The sequence below is a fragment of the Elephantulus edwardii genome, unplaced genomic scaffold, assembly GCF_000299155.1.
Source record: "Elephantulus edwardii isolate Elephantulus edwardi_28Jun2011 unplaced genomic scaffold, EleEdw1.0 scaffold00019, whole genome shotgun sequence".
In the NCBI taxonomy this organism is placed as follows: Eukaryota; Metazoa; Chordata; class Mammalia; order Macroscelidea; family Macroscelididae; genus Elephantulus; species Elephantulus edwardii.
Window position 1 is genome coordinate 9,235,976 of NW_006399769.1, and position 21,964 is coordinate 9,257,939.

At 37.4% G+C, this 21,964-nt stretch overlaps 1 protein-coding gene and 1 pseudogene across 1 annotated transcript in view; both read right to left on the reverse strand.

Moving 5' to 3' along the window:
* Nucleotides 1–21,964, reverse strand: part of MTA3 (metastasis associated 1 family, member 3) — a 222,757-nt gene that overhangs the window by 104,223 nt on the left and 96,570 nt on the right. The window contains exons 5-6 of the mRNA XM_006882383.1: nucleotides 10,067–10,130; nucleotides 3,003–3,120 (exon numbers count right to left, since the gene is read on the reverse strand). Of these exons, the coding sequence (XP_006882445.1) occupies nucleotides 3,003–3,120; nucleotides 10,067–10,130 (182 nt within the window). The remainder of the gene's footprint in view (nucleotides 1–3,002; nucleotides 3,121–10,066; nucleotides 10,131–21,964) is intronic.
* LOC102860442 lies at nucleotides 7,618–8,162 on the reverse strand (annotated as a pseudogene).

Sequence of the window (21,964 nt, forward strand, 5' to 3'; positions counted from 1 at the left end):
CTGTATAATAATTAAAGTTTAGGTTGTTTTTTTGCTACTTTTCAAAAAGAAAAATCAAGGTGGGGGGAGGGTGGGCAGGGAGGAAAATGTACAACAATGAATGTATGGGGGGGAATAACACAATAAAAATGTCAAAGAAATTAAAGAACTAAAGACTATAAAGAGCAGCAAATTTCAACTTAACAAGGAAATGTCAATATATTTATTAAATATATGTGAAAGATAAATACAACTAATAATGCTGCTTATGGGATCTCAATTTTTAAACATAATTTAATAAACCATTTTAAAAGATAAAGATATTTTCAATATTTAAATTATATATACTATGCCACTTCTAAGGTCCAATGCTTTGAAAATATTTATACAGGTCAAATGTATGCCTACATTTTCTACCCTATCATTTTCTCCCCTTTTTTGGTTTATCTGCTTATCTATTTTTTTAATTGAGATTTTAAGTTTATAGAAAATATGGATTTCCATTCATTCATTGTTGCATTTTCCTCCTTGCCCATACCTCCCACCCAAGTTCACTTTTCTCTTTTTAAAAAAAAAAAATAAATAAATCTTTCATTGTTATACAATCCCCTCCCTCCCAGTCCAGTTTACTTCACAGTTCTTATTCTGGACTCTTGTCATGAAAGTAATACCAAATTATATGTTCCTTTTAAGCAGTATACATCATTTATCCCCTCCTTTCTTAGTATTCCCCAACCCCCATCTCACTCCTATTTTATAACAAGAGCATTATGCAGTATTTGTCCTCTTGTAAGTGAGATATTTCGCTCAGCATATTGTCCTCCAGGGTCACCCATTTTGTATAATATTTCATGAGTTGTTTTGCAATGCAGCATAGTATTCCATTGTGTGAATATGCCACAGCTTCTCTATCCATTCATTTGTTAATGGGCACTTAGGTTATTTCCAACTCTTTGCTACTGTGAACAAAACAGCAATAAACATGGGTATGCATATATCTGCTTGGGTGGCAGTTATGGTTTCTTTAGGGTATGTTCCCAGTAGTAGAACTGCTGGGTCAAATGGTATTTCTATTGGCAACTTTTTGAGAGAGAGCCATACAGCCTTCCACAGTCGTTGTACCATTTTACACTCCCACCAACAGTGAATAAGGGTTCTACTTTCTCCACAAATTCGCCAGCATTGATTGTTTGCTGCTCCACTGAATTTTGCTATTCTTACTGGGGTGAGATGATATCTCATAGTTGTTTGTTTTTTTATTAAATTTTATTAATTTTAATGAACATTTGCAGAGATTTTGGGTTTCCATTCATTCATTGTTGCACTATTTTCTCTATCCTCCACCCCAGTTCATTCCTCTTTCCCCCCCACCTTGAAAGTCTATTTTAATTGTCCAATTGCCATAGTGCTTTTCAAAGCCAGTTCAGATTAATCTCCTTTGTCAGCATGTCCTTTGCCATTCCCTATCACTCCTCCCTGAGAGAGACTTCACTCTGATTCATAAGGAGAAGGGGATGGCGTATTCTCTTAGCTACTTCCTGATGAAAAGGGACACTGTAGGTTTCAGGGTGAAGACCTTCTCCCACTACTCTAAAGGGCCCCTTTGGCAATAGGAAACATGTAGACTATTGTAGAGATTGATTTTGAAATTTGCATCTCTCTTCGAGCTAGGGATTTTGAATACTTCTTCATGTGTTTGTTGCCATCTGTGTCTTCTTTGGTGAACTGCCTGTTCATATCCTTTGCCCATTTTTCAATTGGGTTATTTACTTTTAACTCGTTGTGGCTCGAGTATTTTATAAATTGTATATATAAGCCCCTGTTCTGACATGTCATTACCAAATATTTTTTCCCAGTCTGTGGCTTCCATTTTTACTCTGTTGGAGACATTTTTAGATGTGAGGTTTTGTTTTTTAAGAGTAAGAATATTTCTATTTTGAAATCAAGGAAGCAAAACACTATGTGTACAATGGTAGCAAAATATAGAAAGAAAAAAATAAACATCACTAGGAAGCACTAGCTTAAAAATGCAGAGTTTTGGGTTTCTATGGCCTATAAAGTACACAGATTAGTCAAAACATCACCACACAGTCACTACGGCACAGACCTATCAGAGAGGCAGAGAGCTAAACAGACTTAAAAACATGAGTGTCACGTTAAACTCTAAAATACAAAGCACGTTTTCTCTTGTAGAATGCTTACCTGAGACATAGCATCTAGCCTGCTCCACTGTCACCATCCAGATGAACCACAACTGACAGTCTACAGAATCCTGGCCCATTGCTCACCAGTTTCTAGAAAACCAGCCTGCACATATGAGTCATTACCCTGATGGGTCTGAGTTTCTAGGAATCTTTCTGGTGAATCACTGAACCCACAGACTACAGAGGAATTGGGGAACTGAGCCATATATGGAGCTGTTAATGAGAAATTATGGACTAATACAACTGGTTAAGCTTTTTGGACTATTCTTACCTCAGACATCTTATAGTTTGGTATTAATACTGTGTTGTTTGCTGTTATGTGCCGTCAAGTCACCTGCAACTCATAGCGACCCTATGTACAAAAGCCCTAAACCCTGCTCTATCCTGTGCCAATCTTATTGTCTCTGACACACCTACCTCCATTTCTATTAACCTTAGCAGAACAAATTATCAAAACAACATTATGTGGATAGAATGCTCAGTTCTGTCTATATATACATTCACAGAGTTCAATAAGTATACCCAGACAAACACAAAATTAAACGATGCTGAATAAATATGTACATACCTTAAAAAAAAACCAACATAAAAAAAAAAAAAACAAAAAAAAAACCAACATAAACCACAGCTATAAAACTCATTAAAATGTGAAATTTGTATGTGAAAACTTATCCTTTAGTAATACAAACTTGCTAAATGTTAACCTTCAAACATTAGTCCTTAAAATGGCTTCTTAATTATGAGGACAGAATTTTGCATTTCAAGATATATATAAAAAGGATTGTTTTCACAGAATTTGAAACGCATAGAAAAGTATACCTTCTAGGAGCATTTCTGGAATGTCTGCTTGGTATCGAGGCCCAACTCGTATTTCACCTTTGTCAGCTAACAGTGTTTTCACTGAGGGATCATAGACCAATGAGTAGAAAAAGGCATCCTGAAAAAAAGAAAAGTAGTAAATCCACTGTCACAATCATAAAAATATAAAAATTCAGGGGCTGTGACTAATTTAATTTCAGTAAACAAATTAATAACTCTATTAAGAGAGAATTGTGTTTCTGTTATTATGTAAAATAGCAAAAAATTAAATCAAAACTGCAGCTTTCAATATGGATTGAAGCTCAACATCAAGAAAACAAAGATTCTCATCACTGGGCCAATTGGCAGCATCATGATAGTTGGTGAAGAGACTGATATTGTTAACAGTTTTAGTTTGCTTGGCTCCACAATCAACACACATGGTACCAGCAGCGAGGAAATCAAAAGACAAATTGCATTGTGAAAGTCTGCTGTCTCTAGAGTACTGAAGAGCAACAAAGTCAGTCTGAAGACTTAGATGCACCTGATTTAGACCATAGTCATTCAATTATGTCCTATGTGTCAAAAAGCTGCATGATGACCAGGGAAGACAGAAGGAGAATCGAGCTGTGATGCTGGAGAAGACTACTGAATATAACATGGACTGCAAGGAGGACAAACAGGTTCATCCTGGAGAGGGTGAAACCAGGCTGCTTCTTGGAGGTAAGGATTCTGAAGCTCCATATGACATACTCTGGGCATGGTACAAGGTGGGATCAGTCTTTGGAGAGGGATGTCACACTTGGGAGGGTGGAGGGACAGTGCAAGAGAGGAAGACTCTTGATGAGATGGATTGATTCAGTGACTGGGGAATTGGGGGTAGGTTTGCCAGAGACAATAAGGTTGTAGCAGGGTTCAGAGCTGTTCTACCAGGATTACTATGAGTTGCCAGTGACTTGAGGGCATATAACAACAACAACAATAAGCACTTAGCAAAAGGGTAGATTATATAACTGCTATTTATTTTAATCTAAAAGAAAGTAATTTACATCTCTAAAACTGAATTTTGAATGTTAATCAAGGTGAATTCTAGATCAAAAGTCACTCATTCACTCTCAATGTCATCAAGTCAGAACCAATGTATGTACAGCTAGGTTTCTAGAGGCTATAAACTGAAAGAAATAAAAACTTCAAGCACTTGAGAGATGCTATGGGAAAATATTAAATGGTAATGAGGACGAAGTTCAAGCTGCACTGAAGCCACTAGCTAAAAATCATACTCAACTTGAAGACACCTAACAATGACAAAAATATAAATCACACTTCTCCCTTGAAGTCATGTGTGGCAATGAATCCTCAAAGAAGTACTGCGTCTAGATTAGGAGCACAACTCCCTACAGACTAGGTTACCAAGCATAAGTCAAAGGCTGTTGCTGTGTACCATCGAGTCAGAACAGACCCATTGCTGTCCCTCCAGAAGGTTTTCTGAGGCAGTTAATCACATGGGAGGAGACTGCTCACCCTTCTCCCACAGAGCAGCTTGTTGTCTCAAGCCTCTGCCTTCGAGATTACAGCGCAGCTTTTTTCCACGGGGCCACCATAAAACTGCTACCATCAAAGGTAAGAGATCTGAAATCGTGTAATCACCTAAATTTCTAGTCCATACCTCTGAAGCTTTCATCAATACTAGTATTCTTGCTTTAAAAGGGTTTGCCTCACAGTTAAAAAATTATTCAAATGCATTAAAAATATTAAAATATACACCTCACATTAATAAACTATATATGAACTGAGTATATACTGAGTCACTGTATCGAAAGGAATTGGAAGACACAGAAGAATTTCATGAAACAACATATGAGCAAGAGCCTATGGTGATGAAAGAAGAAGTTCAGGCTGCTTTGAAGGAAATGGCAAAAAATAAGGCTCCAGGAATAGATGGTATACCAACTGACATATTTCAGGTAACAGATGCTGCCCTGGACGTGCTCACCAAGTTGTGCCAAGAAATCTGGAGAACAACCACTTGGCCAACTGACTGGAAGAGATCGATATTTGTTCCTATGCCAAAGAAAGGTGACCCAACAGAATGTGGAAACTACAGAACAATCTCACTGATTTCACATGCAAGCAAGATTTTACTGATTATCCAAAAACGACTGGAACAGCACATCAACAGAGAACTACCAGAAGTCCAGGCTGGTTTCAGAAGGGGTCGTGGTACTAGAGATATTGTAGCTGATGTTAGATGGATCTTGGCTGAAAGCAGGGAATACAAGAGGAATGTCTATCTGTGTTTCATTGACTATGCAAAGGCATTTGACTGTGTAGAGCATAACAAACTGTGGCTGATCCTGAGAAGAATGGGAATCCCAGAACACTTGATCGTTCTAATGCGAAACTTATACTTGGACCAGGAGGCAGTCGTCAGAACAGAGCAAGGGAACACTGCATGGTTCAAAATTGGGAAGGGCGTACGCCAGGGATGCATCCTATCTCCATACCTTTTCAACCTATATGCAGAACAGATTATCCGGGAGGCTGGGCTCTATGAGGAGAAATGTGGCGTCAAGATTGGTGGACGATTTATCAACAATCTGCGTTATGCGGATGACACAACCCTGCTTGCTGAAACTGAGGAGGACCTGAAGCGCCTGCTGTAGAGTGTCAAGGACTGCAGCCTACAATATGGATTGAGGCTCAATGTCAAGAAGACAAAGATTCTCACCACTGCACCAATTGGCAGCATCAGGATGGATGGTGAAGAGACTGAGATTGTACACAGCTTTAGTTTGCTTGGCTCCATAGTCAACAGTCTTGGCACCAGCAGCCAGGAAATTAAAAGGCGCATTGCCATGGGAAAGTCTGCTGTTAGGGACCTCTCCAAAGTGCTGAAGAGCAGTGGTGTCTCTCTGGAGACTAAGGTGCGTCTGATATAGGCCATGGTCTTCGCAATCACCTGTTACGCATCAGAGAGTTGGACAATGACCAAGGAGGATAGAAGGAGAACTGATGCCTTTGAGCTGTGGTGCTGGAGAAGAGTATTGAGAATACCATGGACTGCTAGGAAAACAAACAGATTTGTCCTGGAGAGGGTTAAACCGGGTGGCTCCTTGGAGGCAAGGATTCTGAGGCTCCGTCTAACATACTTTGGACATGTTGTGAGGAGAGACCGGTCCTTAGAGAGGGACATCATGCTTGGGAGGGTGGAGGGACAGCGCAGGAGAGGAAGGCCCTCTATGAGGTGGACTGATTCAGTGACTGGGATAATTGGGATGGGAGTGTCAGAGACAGTGCGATTGGCACAGGACAGAGCGGAGTTTAGGGCTGTTGTACATAGGGTCGCTATGAGTCGCAGGCAACTCAACGGCACATAACAACAACAACAACATATGCTCCTTTAGGAAGCTCTGGTGTAGTCCATTTAGGTAGCTCACAAGGAGTTGTGCTGCTCATCCAAAGGCCAAGTCTCTCTGCTGGTTCAAATCCACTCACTGCTCTCAGGAGAAAAATGGGCAATCCCCTCCCTTAAATTAACAACTCCTGGAAATCTGCTGTCGGGTAAGCTACAAACTGGTTCTGACTCAAAGGCAGTAGTGAGTATAGGTAGTTTACTAACTCATGCAACATTTTGTAGACATTTAATTAAATACTTACTAATTATGTTTATGACTAATAGTAATTCTTACTATAACACTATAGTAATTACTTACTAATAAGCTGTAGTGGCTCAGCGGGTAAGAAGCTGTGTTATCAACCCAAAGGCACATAGTTTGAATCTATCAATTGCTCTGAGGAAAAAGATGGGCAGTCTCCTTGTGATTCAGTCTCTCAGAACCTGCTGGAGGGTCAGCTACAAATGGGTTCCAACTGGACTGGTGAGTGAATTAGAATACTGGTGTTCATGTTCATTCTGATGATGGATGTATAACCTAACTATATCACCACTATCATTCTCTCGACAAATTTTCCAATAGTCCCTTAAAAAGCTAAAACACCCTCATCAGGAGCATAATGCATAAAATGGCCTAGCTCTCCAGCTTCTTCTACATTCCAGAGGCCACTTGAGCCAAAGACTCTGTCCTCTGCTTCCCACTGCCACTCTCTCTAGTATGGATATGAAAGGCCTAAGTATCCTTATTAACACTCTTTTACCAAAACCCTGGAAAGCAAGTTGCAAACAAGAAATAATATGTCAAATTCTAAAGCTCCTTCTTCTTAAAGCTCTTACATACTGTGATAAAAGTAAAGAAGAAAACTAAGAAAGTGACAACATGCAATGGAAAATTCTGTAATGTATTTTAATCATAGGTCACTGTCAGGAGATTAAACTGCAAAATTAATACAAAGTTATACCAATATGTGATAATTAATGTATTATAAAAATGCAATATAAGAAAAAAATAAGTGATACATAGATATATATTTATAGATATATACATATATATCTTAACCTGGTTTAACAGAGTTACAGGGACAAGAAGTGTGTGAACAGTATTTGCTTTTTTAAAAAAAAATACATATTGGAAATTAAGAAATAAGTTGGGAAATAAAATTATCGAAATAGGCTCACCATCTTTTTTTTTTTCCTTTTAAAAAACTTGAGTTATTTGAATTTTATTTGATGCAGAAGCATTTACTCCTGAGCCATAAGTTTCTGTTTCTTCTGGGAAATCTTTTTCCTTCTGGTAACCTACTCTTCTGGCTTAGGAACAATTGATCCCTTTTCAGTAAGACCCATCTCATTTTGTCAGGGGGAGCTCACGTAGGCGTTAATCCAACCATAACCTCTGTACATGCAGTGGTCTATCCTAGGAGCTTTGTTCACCTGGACTAGCTCAGTGATCACAGAATCGACATAAAAACCCTTAAGTTCAGCATTACTCTCTGTTTTTAAGTAAAAGCAGCAAAAACTTGGCACTCTTTTTGGGCCAGCCCCAGAAAGTGAGATTTTGTCCAACCCCTGCTGTGTGACCTACCAACTCCACCCACTGTAATGCTGGAATGGCACACACTGGTTTTGCAAAGTGACATCTTTCAGACATTGGTGGCTTTCAGGATATGCATACCACTGATGGTCTTGGCAGTTTCCGAGGTGCCCTTAAAATGGACCCAGAGATTTGAGCCTCTTGATATGCATGATTTTGTGGGATTTTCCGGGTCAAGAGAGTAGTGAATCATTTTGGAAAATTATCTGAGGCCTCTCCGAAGAGGAAGAGCAGAGGTTCACCATCATATTTTAAAGTAGAAATATTTCAGATGACTTTTAATGTGTAAAATTTATTAGCATAGGACATAAGGAAAATATGATTGTGCTGTTCTAGTAAAACAAAATTAAATTCTTGTTTCATGTCACAAAGATATTTAAGAACCTTAGATTTATACGCGAAGATATGAAAAAACACTGGAAATGTAAAAGCAACAGTCTATGGACTATATCATCATAGTTCTCTAAAATATTTCCTTTTAAAAAATAAAGGAAGGAAGGAAGAAGTTCCAAGAGTAGAATGAGCAAATACTGAGAACACAGTTACAGAATAATGGTTAGAATTAGAAACTCCTTTGGGTTACCATTGTAAAGTATGTCAGCTCTCAGTATTTTAATATAATTAAAACATAAGGCAGATTTTTTTTCCCTCTCAAGAATTGTGTTAAATAAGATGTCAAATCTTGATAATGGTAACTATCTCAATGAACTGAAAAAAGGTGGATTCTTCGGTGTTTATTTTTGTTTTAAATTGTGATTTAAAAAATAATCTTAAGATACACTTCCAAAATTAGTTTCTATTCCAAAGACTGACAAGAGTATGAAGTAGTTAAAAATCAAGCTAAAATGAAAAAATTCTGGAGATTTTTAATGATTTTTCTATTAAAGTCTTTACCATAAGTAAGTTGCTTACAACACATTAAAAGAGGGAAGCTGCACTACCTAAAATTCTTTTATAAAAATAATACTCATTGTTGTCAAGTCAGAATCAACTCATGCTGACCCTCTATTGAGTCTCTGAAGCTGTAAATCACACAGAAGGAGACTGTTCATCATCTTTCTCTCTCAGAGCTGAGAGTGGATTCGAACCACTAGAGGCATAGTTTTCAGCCCCTTTTGCAGTGCAACACCCTGCAAACTATACAAACAGAACTCTCTTTTTTCTACAAACAAAAACTAATTTCTGAGCAGTATTATCACTCTGTTGGTCAGATTACAGACAAATTTCACAAACATTCTCTGTTGTGTGTGTGTGTATGTATACATATATATATATATATTCCTTTTGGCTTTCTTGGTCATATTTTCTTATATGCAGTAATTTTGTATGTTTATCAATTTGCTTTCATTATATTTTGCTCATCTAAAAGATAAATTTATTCTTTCCAAAGGAAATATGTCCCTTTACACAACATACACATACATACCTATGATTTCACTACAATTGTTATATTATTAGTGAAAGCAAAAGTACCTTTTTTGGGGGTTTTTTTTGTACTCACAAGTCACGTAAAACTGTATAAAACATAGATAGGTCTATTTATAAGGTGGCCTAATCTAATTTGAGGAAATAAAAAAAAAATTGCTTCTTTTTGAAGATTATAGGGGGGAGGAAACAACATTCTTAGCTGACAAAGTGTACTAGAATTACAGGAAAGAATGTGGACCACCAATGGCAAAAATCTAATCTGGAAAGAGTCTAAGAGAAAAGCAATCTCTTAAAAAGGAAAACCAAAACAATAAGCAAAATGTGAAGAAGGCAGGTGATTACCAAAGTCATTTCATCCATGAAAATAACAACAATGATTATACTATCAAGTAAATTATGTGCTGTAGGTTACAGAACCTTTCATCAATAACTGAACAAAATGGAAGGGGGATATATCATGACAGCATATTGGTTCTTTGCTTTTATTTCATTTTACCAACTTTCAATAGAAATATCAAATCAGAATGCATTCAAATCATTAAAGTTTTTACTGTAACACTGAAAATATAATAGAATACATTACATTCATTATAATTTTATATTAAAAAGGAAACATTTCAAAAGTATCATCAGTAAGTGAAAAAATGTATAATTATAATCTTGCATTACCTCCTTGTCAAGGTAAGACAGTACTGACTCCGTCTCATTTAGAAGGGCAACACTGCATTTTCCCCTGTTCAAAGAAAAGGAAAATAAATATAATAAAGAACATCTTCACAGTAAAAACATACATAAAACTAGCAATACCCAAAAAGAGAGACTGGAATTAAACTATCAGGCAGTTAGGAATATAATTAAGTGTGTATTTTCAGGACCACTTTACACCTCTGGCATTGGAAACCTGTAAAACTAGAATATCTTTGTGGACATTTATTAAGAAGCTAATCAGTACCTACAATGAAAAGAGAACAAAATAAATATTTGGACCTTCTAAGTATCAGGATTGGTGGAAGATTCATCAACGACCTGCATTATGAAGATGACACAAGCCTGCTTGCTGAAACTGAGGAGAACCTGAAGCACTTGCTGCAGAAGAGCAAGGACTGCAGCCTTCAATATGAATTGAAGCTCAATATCAAGAAAACAAAGATTCTCACCACTGGGCCAATTGGCAGCATCAGTATGGATGGTGAAGAGATTGCGATAGTTAACAGTTTTAGTTTACTTGGCTTCACAGTCAACACTCTTGGTACCAGCAACCAGAAAATCAAGAGACGAATTGCATTGGGAAACTCAGCTGTAAGGGACCTCTCCAGAGTACCGAAGAGCAACGACATCAGGCTGGAGACTAAGATGTGCCTGATCTGGGCTATAGTCTTCACAATTACGTGTTAGGCATCAGAGAGCTGGACAGTGACTACAGCTAGAAAGAGAACTGATGCCTTTGAGTTGTGGTGCTGAAGAAGAGTGCTGAATATACCATGCACTGCTAGAACAAACAGGTTTGTCCTAGAGAGGGTGAAGCCAGGCTGCTTCTTAGAGAAAAGGATTCTGAAGCTTCACATGACATATTTTGGGCATGTTGCAAGGAGGGACCAGTCCTTGGAGAGGGACATCATGTTTGGGAGAATGGACAGATGGTACAGGAGAGGAAGGCCCTCGATGAGATGGATTGACTCAATGATTGGGGTGGCAGGAGTAGGTGTGTCGGAGACAGTTAAGGTTGGCACAGGATAGAGCAGGATTTAGGGCTGTTGTACATAGGGCCACTACAAGCCACAAGCAACTCAATGGCACATAACAACCATAAGAAGAAGAATCAAATACTTATGCACATCAAAAAACTTCTTCAACAGGGTAAAAAGTGAAAGCCAAGGACAGGGAAAAAATATTTGCTAATGACAAATTCATTGTCATTAATTACTATTTTTAATTGTTTTTTTTGTCAAACATTCTCAGTGTCATACAGCCCTGGAATGTCCCCTTTCTGTACTGAGGTAACTTGTGGTTGCTGTGAAGCTGAACACTGTGACACTGATGTGTCAAATGCAAGAATGGCTACCCATGGTGGACAGTGTTTGGTGGAGCTCCCTACATTAAAACAAGCTTGGAAGCAGGAGTAGCATCCATTTCTGAAATAGCTTGCCTCCAGAAACCCTATGAACCTGGAGAAAAGAAAGTTATACAAGTGTCCAAATCTTTCATTCACAGGATTGCTATGAGTTGCCTATGACTCGAAGGCACTTAACAACAACAACAATGGCAAATCTGATAAGGGACTCAGATCTAAAATTCATAGAATATTCCAGCACTTCAACAAGAAAAAGGTAAACAAACCAATCGCACAATGGGTACAAGATATGAACAGATACTTCACCAAAGAAGACATTCAGATGGCAAACACAGACACAAAGAAATGTTCAAAATATCTAGCTCTCAGAGAGATGTAAATCAAAACAACAATGAGATATCATCTTACCCCAGTAATAATAGCAAAGTTCATCAGAGCAAGAAATGTTGGTGAGGTTGTGGAGAGATTGGAATTCTTATTCACTGCTCATGGGAGTGTAAAATTGAGCAACCTCTATGGAAGGTAGTCTGTCACTTTCTCAGAAAGTTGGAAATAGAAATACCCATGGACCTATCTGTGCCACTACTGGGAATATACCCTAAAGAAACCAGAACCGTCATCCAAACAGATATATGTATATCCATGTTTATTGCTGCATTATTTAAAATAGCAAAGAGATGGACGCAATCCAAGTGCCCATCAACAAATGAATGGATAGAAAAAATTATGGTATCTTCATACACTTGAGGACTAGAAAAACAATGACCTCTGAAAACATCATGGGTGAGCCTGAAGGACATTATGCTGAGTGAAATATCTGTCACAAAAGACAAATACTGAAGAACACTGCTGTTATAAAGTAGATTTGATATGAGGGAGTTCGGAGAATAGGAAAGAACTGTTTAAAAGGAGTATATGATTAGGCATTATACATACAATAGCCTGGAATAAGATGTATATTGCAAAGTGAACTGGAGGGAGGTAGAGGGGAGGTAATTGTGCAACAATGAATGAATTAAAAAAAAAAAGTAAACTGGGGGAGGAGGAAGGGAGAGAGAGGAGGTAAAATGTGCTACAATGAATGAAAGAAAAATCTAACTTTTTTGTAAATTTTCATTAAAATCACAAATAAAATTAAAAAAATTTTTTTTTAAAAAAAAGCAGCAACAAATTGGCAGAAGGAAGCTGACTTCTAAGCATAGGGGTCATGTACAGGTATTTGCTAGTAAGTATTAACACAAAGGGGCAGGTGAAGAGTAAGACATTCAGAATAAGAATTTTTTACTGATGGGATTGATATCAGGGTTGGGGTAAGCCTGAGAAAAACTGGATAAATTGTGTATACTGCACTGAAACAGATGAGGGAGTGAATAACTTAAAAGCGATGTATGACAGGGTCTTACGGTTATCACAAGAGTCCACAATTAAGGTTGCATAGTGGAATGTACTTGGGGCGGTGGGAGGGGTGCGGGGGGATTGGGTACCAGGGAGGGAGTGTTTCTTTTACTTTTGAAAGAGAGGAGCGAACGGGGGGGGGGGGGGGGGGGGAATGGTGCAGCAATGAATGAATGGAAATCCAAAATATCTGTAAATGCTCATTAAAAATTATTTTTAAAAAAAAGAGAATTTTTTACTACATAGTTCATACGAAAATTTTATAAAAGATCTTCAAATAAAGACATCACCAAGCAAAGTGATGCCTAAACCAGAGCCAATTCACACTTTTTAAAAGTGGTGCTATTGTTGTTAGGTGTCATCTAACTTGTTTGGTGGACTACGACTTACAGCACCCCTATGAACCAAAGGTCTGAACCCTACCCCGCACCATCATCAGGCTCTCTGATAAGCTCAAGCCCACTCTTAGAGCCCTTGTACCAATCCTTAACTTTCCCAGAATGATGTTTTTTTCCAAAGATAGGCCCCTCCTGACTATGAATTAAAACAAAAAAAAAAAACACCATACCTGTTTATACATATTAGAATGTAACTAACTTTACTGAAATTGCTCTACGGAGAGACTAGCTAAAACTTAAGAAATATCCATATATCATATGGCAAAATAAAGATCTAAGAATTCATGGACCTTGGAGTCAGATGACATTTACCTTCAGTCATAGCCCTGGGTGTGAGTTTGGCAATGAATGTCTGTTTTTAAAAATGGCTTATCTTTACTTGGGAAAAATTAAGGTTATCAGGCAGAAGGAGCAATCACAAGAACTTAAATAATTAATGTCTCTAACTTGAAAAAATCAATATAGCTACAAATCTGACAGAAGAATTGTGATAGATTATTTGTTACAGGTCCTGGACAGGATTCACAAAATATCTTTTAAAAGCCATAATAAAACTTTATTATTAAATCAAAACCCACAATCTCTTCACAAAATAACAACAAAGAAATAAAGCTTAGATATAAATTAAATAAATACAAAGCTAGAGAAGCTTTCTATTGAATTATTAAAGTGAAAACTAAAATTCCTGAAAGTAAAATGCTAACACACTGGTGAAAAACTAGAATTTTCTAAACATTCTCCAAACATACACTCTTTAAATTTTTAAAATGTCTTTCTCATGTAACAATTTCTTTCCTTGATAATAATCTGAGATTACTAGTAACATTACTTTGAGAGAGTTTTCAGACAGCACGAATTTTTCCATACATTATCCAATCCAAACTCTGTGTTAGCAGACATTACTATCATTAACTGTGTTAATACATTATTACCTCAGTGCACAGAACAAAACTCAGGAATGGGCTGATACACCCTAACCAAGGGCAGAGTTAGAACCAGGGCATTTGTTCTGCTTGTTGTAGATATACATAGGAACCTGTGACTATGTCCTCAGACCTGCCTGTACAGGGAAGTACTGAATGAGTTTCTAAAAAGAACTTTTTTTCACCTCAACAACAGTTGCAGAGGCAGTCTTTCTAGCATTTAACATTTAATTATTTGAGAGAAATGTTTTCTAATAATTTACAAGAATACATTTTAAAAATATACGTGGTGAAGGAAGGGGAACAAAATCTATTAAACAAGAATAGAAACCACTAACTTTTACTGTCTCTTGAATGTTAAATGTTAAAAGACATTGAAACTTGCTATCAACAATAAAATTTCCACCATACTAATAACAAAAGAATTTAAACTGAATTATCAAACCTTTATTTAATAGTTTTATTAGGAGATTTAAAAACAGTGATTATGGTTCTTTTTGATGTTTATTGTATATTGGTTTGCTTACATAGTTTGTATATTGTGTTTCATACTATCCTTCATTTACATTGTGTTTTATACAATCATTCCTATTCACTATGCTTTATGAAATTAATCAAATTTGAACAATGCCCACCATTAATTACCTCGTCTTTCCAGATAACCTGCCAGATCTTTCCCATTTCCTTTACCCATCCTATATTGTTTCTTTCTAAAGGTAAAATTTGATCACAAAAGCATTAAAAGAATGTTCCAAACTCGCTGTCATTGGGTAGATTCCAATTCAAATAGCCTTCTTAATCTAAAACATAAATTGGTATGTAAAATATATACAAAAATGAGAGATTAGTTCATTTTATTTAAGATTTTTTTCATTAAGTTATACTTTTTACTCAACTTAGAAATGAGGAATATTTAAAATATTCACATACATATATTAAAAGATAACCATGTAAAATGTTGAGACAAATTTATCTTATGAAATAACACAAATAGGTAATTAATATGTATTTTACCATGTCAAAAATTATTGATGGAAGTTGTTTAGCCACAACTCTAATAGACTAGTGGTAAGGAGTTGTGCTGCCAAATTGAAAGTACACGGTTCGTATTCATTAGCTGCTCCAAGAGAGAAAGATGGACAATCTCCTCTGGTGTGATTTATGGCCTCTGAAAACCCTCACAGCCAGAATCCTGTAAACTTACTAATTACGGAGCTCTGGTGATCTAGTGGCAAGAAGCTGCACTGTAATCCCAGAGATACGTGGTTCAAATCCACCAGATCCTCTGCTGGAGAAGGAGAAGTAATCTCCTCCTGTACCAGTCCGATCTGATTTGACAGTACATGCACATACAAAATAATAATTAAATTTTAAAAATAGTTGTTTCAAGGGACATTCAGATCACTGGCTTGCTTTATGCTAAGCAAATCCTGGTTAATAGATAAACCTTAATCTAATCCCACACTAAAGAAAGTTTTCTCAGATTCTGAATGAACAGAAATAACCCAATACATTTATGCTGAACTTCAAACAATAAAATGAACTTTGAATTTTCCAAAATATTTTTATTATAAAGAGATAAAGATACTGAAACATGACACAAAGCTTATGAGCTTATCAAAGACCATAAAGGCACAAAGGAAGATCATCCATCCTAGAACCTCTGCAATCCTACAGGTAAACACTCAGAAGTGCAGCATTACTATAAAGATAATACACTGTCCCTGCACATCATTGAAAAAGTATTTGAAAATATACTCTGTTCTAAAGACTGTGAAGGGTGCTTGGATAGAAGCAATAAATAATTACAGCGTAACACTATCTCACCTTCAGTGGTGGACACTGAGCAAATCGGACCCTATTTACTTGAAAGGAATCCCTATCAAATCCACAGACACAAAAGCCATGTGTGAAAATGTACATACAAGCTCTAGTTTTCTTTCATTTAAAGAGGCATGTGTTTATATAAATAAAAAAGACATTTTTAAAATTATTTGTATTCTCACTGCAGAAAGACTTGGTTTTAGTTTATCTGTTTTGGTTTTGTTTTGATTGTTCTTGTATACCGTCAAGTCAGATCCAACTGGCACAGGAGGAGATTGCCCCTCCTTCTCAGAGGAGCATATGGTTGGTTCAAACGGTGAGCCTTTGGGATTGCAGCACAGCTTCTTGCTACTAGGCCACCAGAGCACACTGACTTGTTTTTGGTTTGGCACACTGAAGTCTGTAGGACGTTTCAGGACCATTCCCTGCTTGGAAAAAATAGTGCCATACCAGATTGCAGAATGCAAATATCTTTGTGAGAGATGCAGGAATCACCTATATGTTTAACAACCATCATAAAGTCACCACTTAAAAACACAAATATGGAAGCAGTCTGAATTTAAGCATGCTAAATTCTGTAGTCAGAAATTCAGTAAATACTGTTATAAGACATTTAATTAACTAGCTACAATGAACAATCATGTGAAAAAAATAAATTCCACATGTTTACAATGTTTCCAGAAAATGTGACTGTTCAATAGTAATACTTTACAATAGAATGAAAGAGTCACAAGAAGGGAATTATTTCCAAAGTGATCTGGCATGTCCATGTAAATGATCATTCAAGTGTGAAAAATATTTTTTAAATACACAAGGACTTAAAATTTTTACATTTGAAAGACTAAACGAAAGGAAAAAAATAATTTATTAACACTTAAAACTAAAGGTCGCACAAGAAAGAATATGTTAAGAATATTACATGTTCATAAAATACAGCATTATTGTTAGGTGCCATTGAGTTAAGACCTGAACCCTATCTTACCTGTGCCATCCTCATCATCTCTGACACAGTTGAGCCCATAGCTGCTGCCACTGTGTCAAGCATCCTGTTGAAGGTCTCCCTCCCATTTGCTGACCTTTTACTTTTCCTAACATGATGTCCCTCTCTAAGAAATAGCATCTCCTAATGACCAATGCATGTGAGATGAAACTTTGCCATCTTTGCCTCCAAGGAGCACTTTGGCTGCACTTTTTCCAAGACATATCTGTTCCTTTAGTACTCCATGTTTGGTGCTATTCTCTAGCACCTTAAGTCAAAGGCATCAGTTATTCTTCTGTCATCATTATTGTCAGCTCTCAGATACATAGCAAATGATTGAAAAGACCATGGCCTGAATCAGGTGCATATTAGTCTTCAAACTGACATCACTGCTCCTCAGTAATTTGGAGATACTTTTCCAAGAGGGGAGTGTGCTGGGTGGGGTGGGGGTGGGGTGTGTGAAAAATGCAACAATGAATGAATGGAAATCCAAAGTGTCTATAAATTCTTATTGAAATTAATAATAATAATAATAATAAAGAAAGGGGAAAAAGATAGCAGGAAAAATAAATAATAATAATAATTTGGAGAGATCCCTAACAACAGACTTTCCCAATGCCTTCTATCTCTTGATCTGACTGCTGATACCAGTCAAAACCAGAGTGTTGGTTATGGATCCAAGTGAGCTGAAATTGTTGACAATTTCAATCTTTTCTCTATCACAGATGCCAAAAGCTCAAACAGGTATGTTCTGGAAAAAGTGCAGCCCGAGTGCTCCTTGGAAGCAAGGATGGTGAAACTCCAACTCACATAGTTTGCACATGTTGCTAAGAGAGGGTGGTTATTCCTTTAAAAAAGGCATCATGCTGGGGAAAGTGGAGGGTCAGAGAAGGAGAGGAAGACTCTCAATGAGACAGACTGATGCAGTAACTGCAGCAATGGGTTTAAGTGTGTTGGAGATGGTGAGGATGGCACAGAATAGGACAGAGTTCAGATCTGTTGTTCATAGGGTCACTATGAGTGAATCCACTAGACAGCACTTAACAACACATGATGATGTTGCTTGTTAGTCTAGTAGTGAGATTTTTATCTGGTTTTTAAAATTTATTTTTTATTATTTTGAATATAATCATTCAAAAACATCTTGTTTTGTTCATGTGCTTTATATAATCATTCTTATAAATTATATTTTATATAATATGTATTTATATAATAATTTATTTTTGGGGGGAGAAAACATGTTGGGGATACATGGAGGTGCGGGTTGGAAGCAGAAGGGTGAGGATGGGCAGGAATGAAAATTGCAGGGATGCAGCTGCACTGCCGCACAATTTGGTTGGTGGGTGAAGCAGATGAAGTATAATAATATTATAATAATGCCTATTATTACCCCATCTTTTCAAACCCCCATTGAATCTTTTTCATAACTTCACCCACCTCCCACCTCCACCACTCACCTCTGCTATCCCAATGATTTTTTTCCCCCATGCCCTTTTGTCTGTCCCCTTTCTCTCCTTTCCCTTTTGAATAGTTACACATCCCTTACTCAGTGATCCTCCTATTTTCACAATAGTGGCCTTATGTAATATCTGTCCTTATGTGACTGAGATATTTCAGTGAGCATAATATTCTCTAGTCTCTCCCAAGCTAAACAGTATTTTACAAATTCATTGCTCCTTATTTAGTGCTGCACAGCACTCCATTGTGTGAATACACCACAATTACTCAAACCATTTGTTTGTAGATCAGCATTTGAACTGCTTCTGTTTTCTTGCTATTGTGAGTAACACTGCTATGGCTGTAGGTATACTAATGTCCATTCATGTCTCAATTCTGATTTTCTTGGGAGATACTCCTAACAGTTGAATAGCTGGGTCATATGGGTTTTCTACATTCAGCTTTTTGAGCAAATGCCAAACTGCCTTCCAAAGAGGTTGTACCATTTTACAATCCCCCATCAGTATGTAAGTTTCACCCTTTCCTCACCCTCTCCAACATTTAGTATTTGCTGTCTCATTGAACTTTGTCTTCTTGATGCTGAAATATAATCCTTATTGAAGGCTACAATCCTTGATCTTCCACAGCAAGTATTTCAAGTCCTTCTCACTAACAGCAAGCAAAGTTGTGTCATCTGCATAGAGTAGGTTGTTGGTGACTTTTCTTCCTATTTTGATGCCACATTCTTCCTCATAGAGTCCAGCCTCTTGAATAATTTGCCTAGCATACAGATTAAATAGGTAGGGAGAAAGGTGATGCACACTTTTCCTAATTTTAAAGCATGCAGTGTTCCCTTGCTCTGTTCAGACAACAGCTTCTTGGTCTAGATATAGTTTTCACATGAGCACAATTAAATGTTCTGGGATTCCCATTCTTCTCAATGTTAGTTATAATTTATTATGATCTACATGGTCAAATGATTTTACATAATCAGTGAAACACAAATAGACATCTAATAGTCTTTTCTTTCAGCCAGGATCCATCTGACCCCAGTAATGATAACCCTGTTGTTGTAGCATTATTAAATTACTAGGAAAAACTAGGGAACAGGTAAAGAAAAAAAGGAAATAAGAGAAGGGGCCCAAACTGAAAGTTAATAGCAGTGTAAACACAGTATAAAAATTTTGTAAGCACAGAAGACACTGTCAGAGGAGTTTAACAAATTGCAGAAGAGACTATTACTGTTGCTGTTGTCAACTATCAAGTCAGTATCAGCCCATAGCTGACTCTCCAACAGCTTTTTTGAGACGGTAAATCATACCTCTTTCTCCTGCAGAGCAGCTAGTGGATTGGAACTGTGTATCTTTGATTTGTCAGTGCAGTTCCTTACCACTAAGCAACCAGAGCTTGTATTAAACAGCTACAAACAGAACTCACTTTTTAAAAAAGTCAAAAAGAGTGCAACAATGAATGAATGGAAACCCAAAATCTCTGTAAATGTTTATGAAAATTAATAAAATATAATTATAGAAAAAAAAAGTAAAAAAGGAGATGCTACTTACACAAAGTATACATGAAAATTACAGCAAGAGCTAAAAATGTTAGCTATACTAACTCTAATTTCTAATATACTAACTCTAGTTTCTTTGCACTCAACTCTCGTAGCATCTTAGAACAATTAATTCTTTATTATACGGGCTATGCTTTGCATTATAAGATATTTAGCTGCATTCCTAAATTCTATACTGACTAGATTCCAGAAGCGCCCAGTGGGGGGTTGGGAGGAGTCAAATTAACATGATAGCAGTGGATGTGGGATTGACAGAGAAAAAAACAAAACCAAAAAACATAAAACCAGCAGACTTGTTGCTCTTGAACAAATTCCAACTCAGTGACTATACAAGGCAAGGTAGAGCTGTTCTAAAAATAGCTCTGGTGGTGCAGTGGTTAAGAGCTGGGCTATTAAGTTAAAGGTCAGAGTTGCAAACTCACCAGATGCTCCTTGAAGAGGATGTAGCAGATATCTTCTCTGTGTCTAAGGTTTATCATTCAGATGTCTTTCCTAGCCAGTCATTAACTATTTATTTTGTGCTGAAATAATTATTGTATTAAGGAGAGGATTAGGATGGGACACAAGCCTCTCCCTACTAGAGGCTTATATACACTCATGGGCCTCAGCACTTGGTGCTCTCTCTTGCGGAGCAATTGCTCACCTGGTACACAGCATCCAGCTTGCATCACCCATAGTCACCATCCCGCTGCACCACACTGACATTCTACAGGATCCTGGCCCAGTGCTCACCAGTCTCTGCAAACACCACCAGCCTGCAGTACTATCACTATCCAGCTGCACTACACGGATAGTCACATGGTCCACTGCTCACCAGTCTATGCACCATCAGCCTACACCATCGACAGTTACCATCCAGCTGCACCACATCTGACAGTCACTCCTGGCTCATTGTTCACCAGTGTCCAAACCACCAGCCTGCATCATCCATAGTCACCATCCCACCGTGCCACATCTGACAGGCACAAGATCCTGGCTCATTGCTCTGCACAACCAGCCTGAATCACTCACAGTCAACCATCCAGCTGTGCAACAACTCAAAATCTATAGGATCCTGGCCTATTGCTCAACAGTTTCTGCAAAACCAACCTGCACAACCATGGTCACATGAATCATTCCCCTGGCAGGTTTAAGATCCTGGGAGATCTTCCAGCCAATCACTGAACCCAAAAGCTATAGAGAACTGGAGAACTGAGCCACAGATGGAACTGTTAATGTTGGAAATTATGGAGAGCTGGTTAAGCATTTGGGACTATGTTGACCTGAGACTTATAAATAGTCTGCTATTAATCTTAGCAAGATAAATTGTATAAAAAGAGTTTCGATAAAAGATTACAGCCTAAAAGCTCAATGGGGTTTGATGCTGTGCTCTAAGGTCACTATGAGTTGAAATCAAAATAATATGATCTTATAATTTAAAAGGCAGCCCTACCTCCTTGCCTCATCCTCCAAAAAATGAAGCCTAGAAAATAAAATCTCATTGGATAGGTGTTGTGAATATAAACTGTGTTCCACAAAAGTTAAGTTTTGTAAATCCCCATATCTGTGGTTAAGGATTCTAGTGACATAATGCCTAACATCAGGATGCTAACTGAAAGGTGAGCAATTGAAAGCCACCAACCCTAGGGAGAAAATGGAGAATCTCCTCCTGTAAAGATCTAGAACCTCAGAAATTTACAGGAGCCCACTACATGGCAGTGGGTGTGTCCTCAGCAGATACAATCTTGTACTTTATGCTAATGAAGCAGTATTAGCACAGAATGTGTCTTACTTAAATTTATCTCTTTTGAGATACTCTAAATACCTTTTTTAAGAGGCATAAACGCAGGTTATATACCTGGATTTCACCTGATGGCATGCATAGGAATCAGATCGATTACATATGTGGAAAGAACCACTAGAGAAGTTCAATATCGGCTGTGAAAACTAGGCCAGGAGCTGATTGTGGAACAGACCACCAACTACTCATA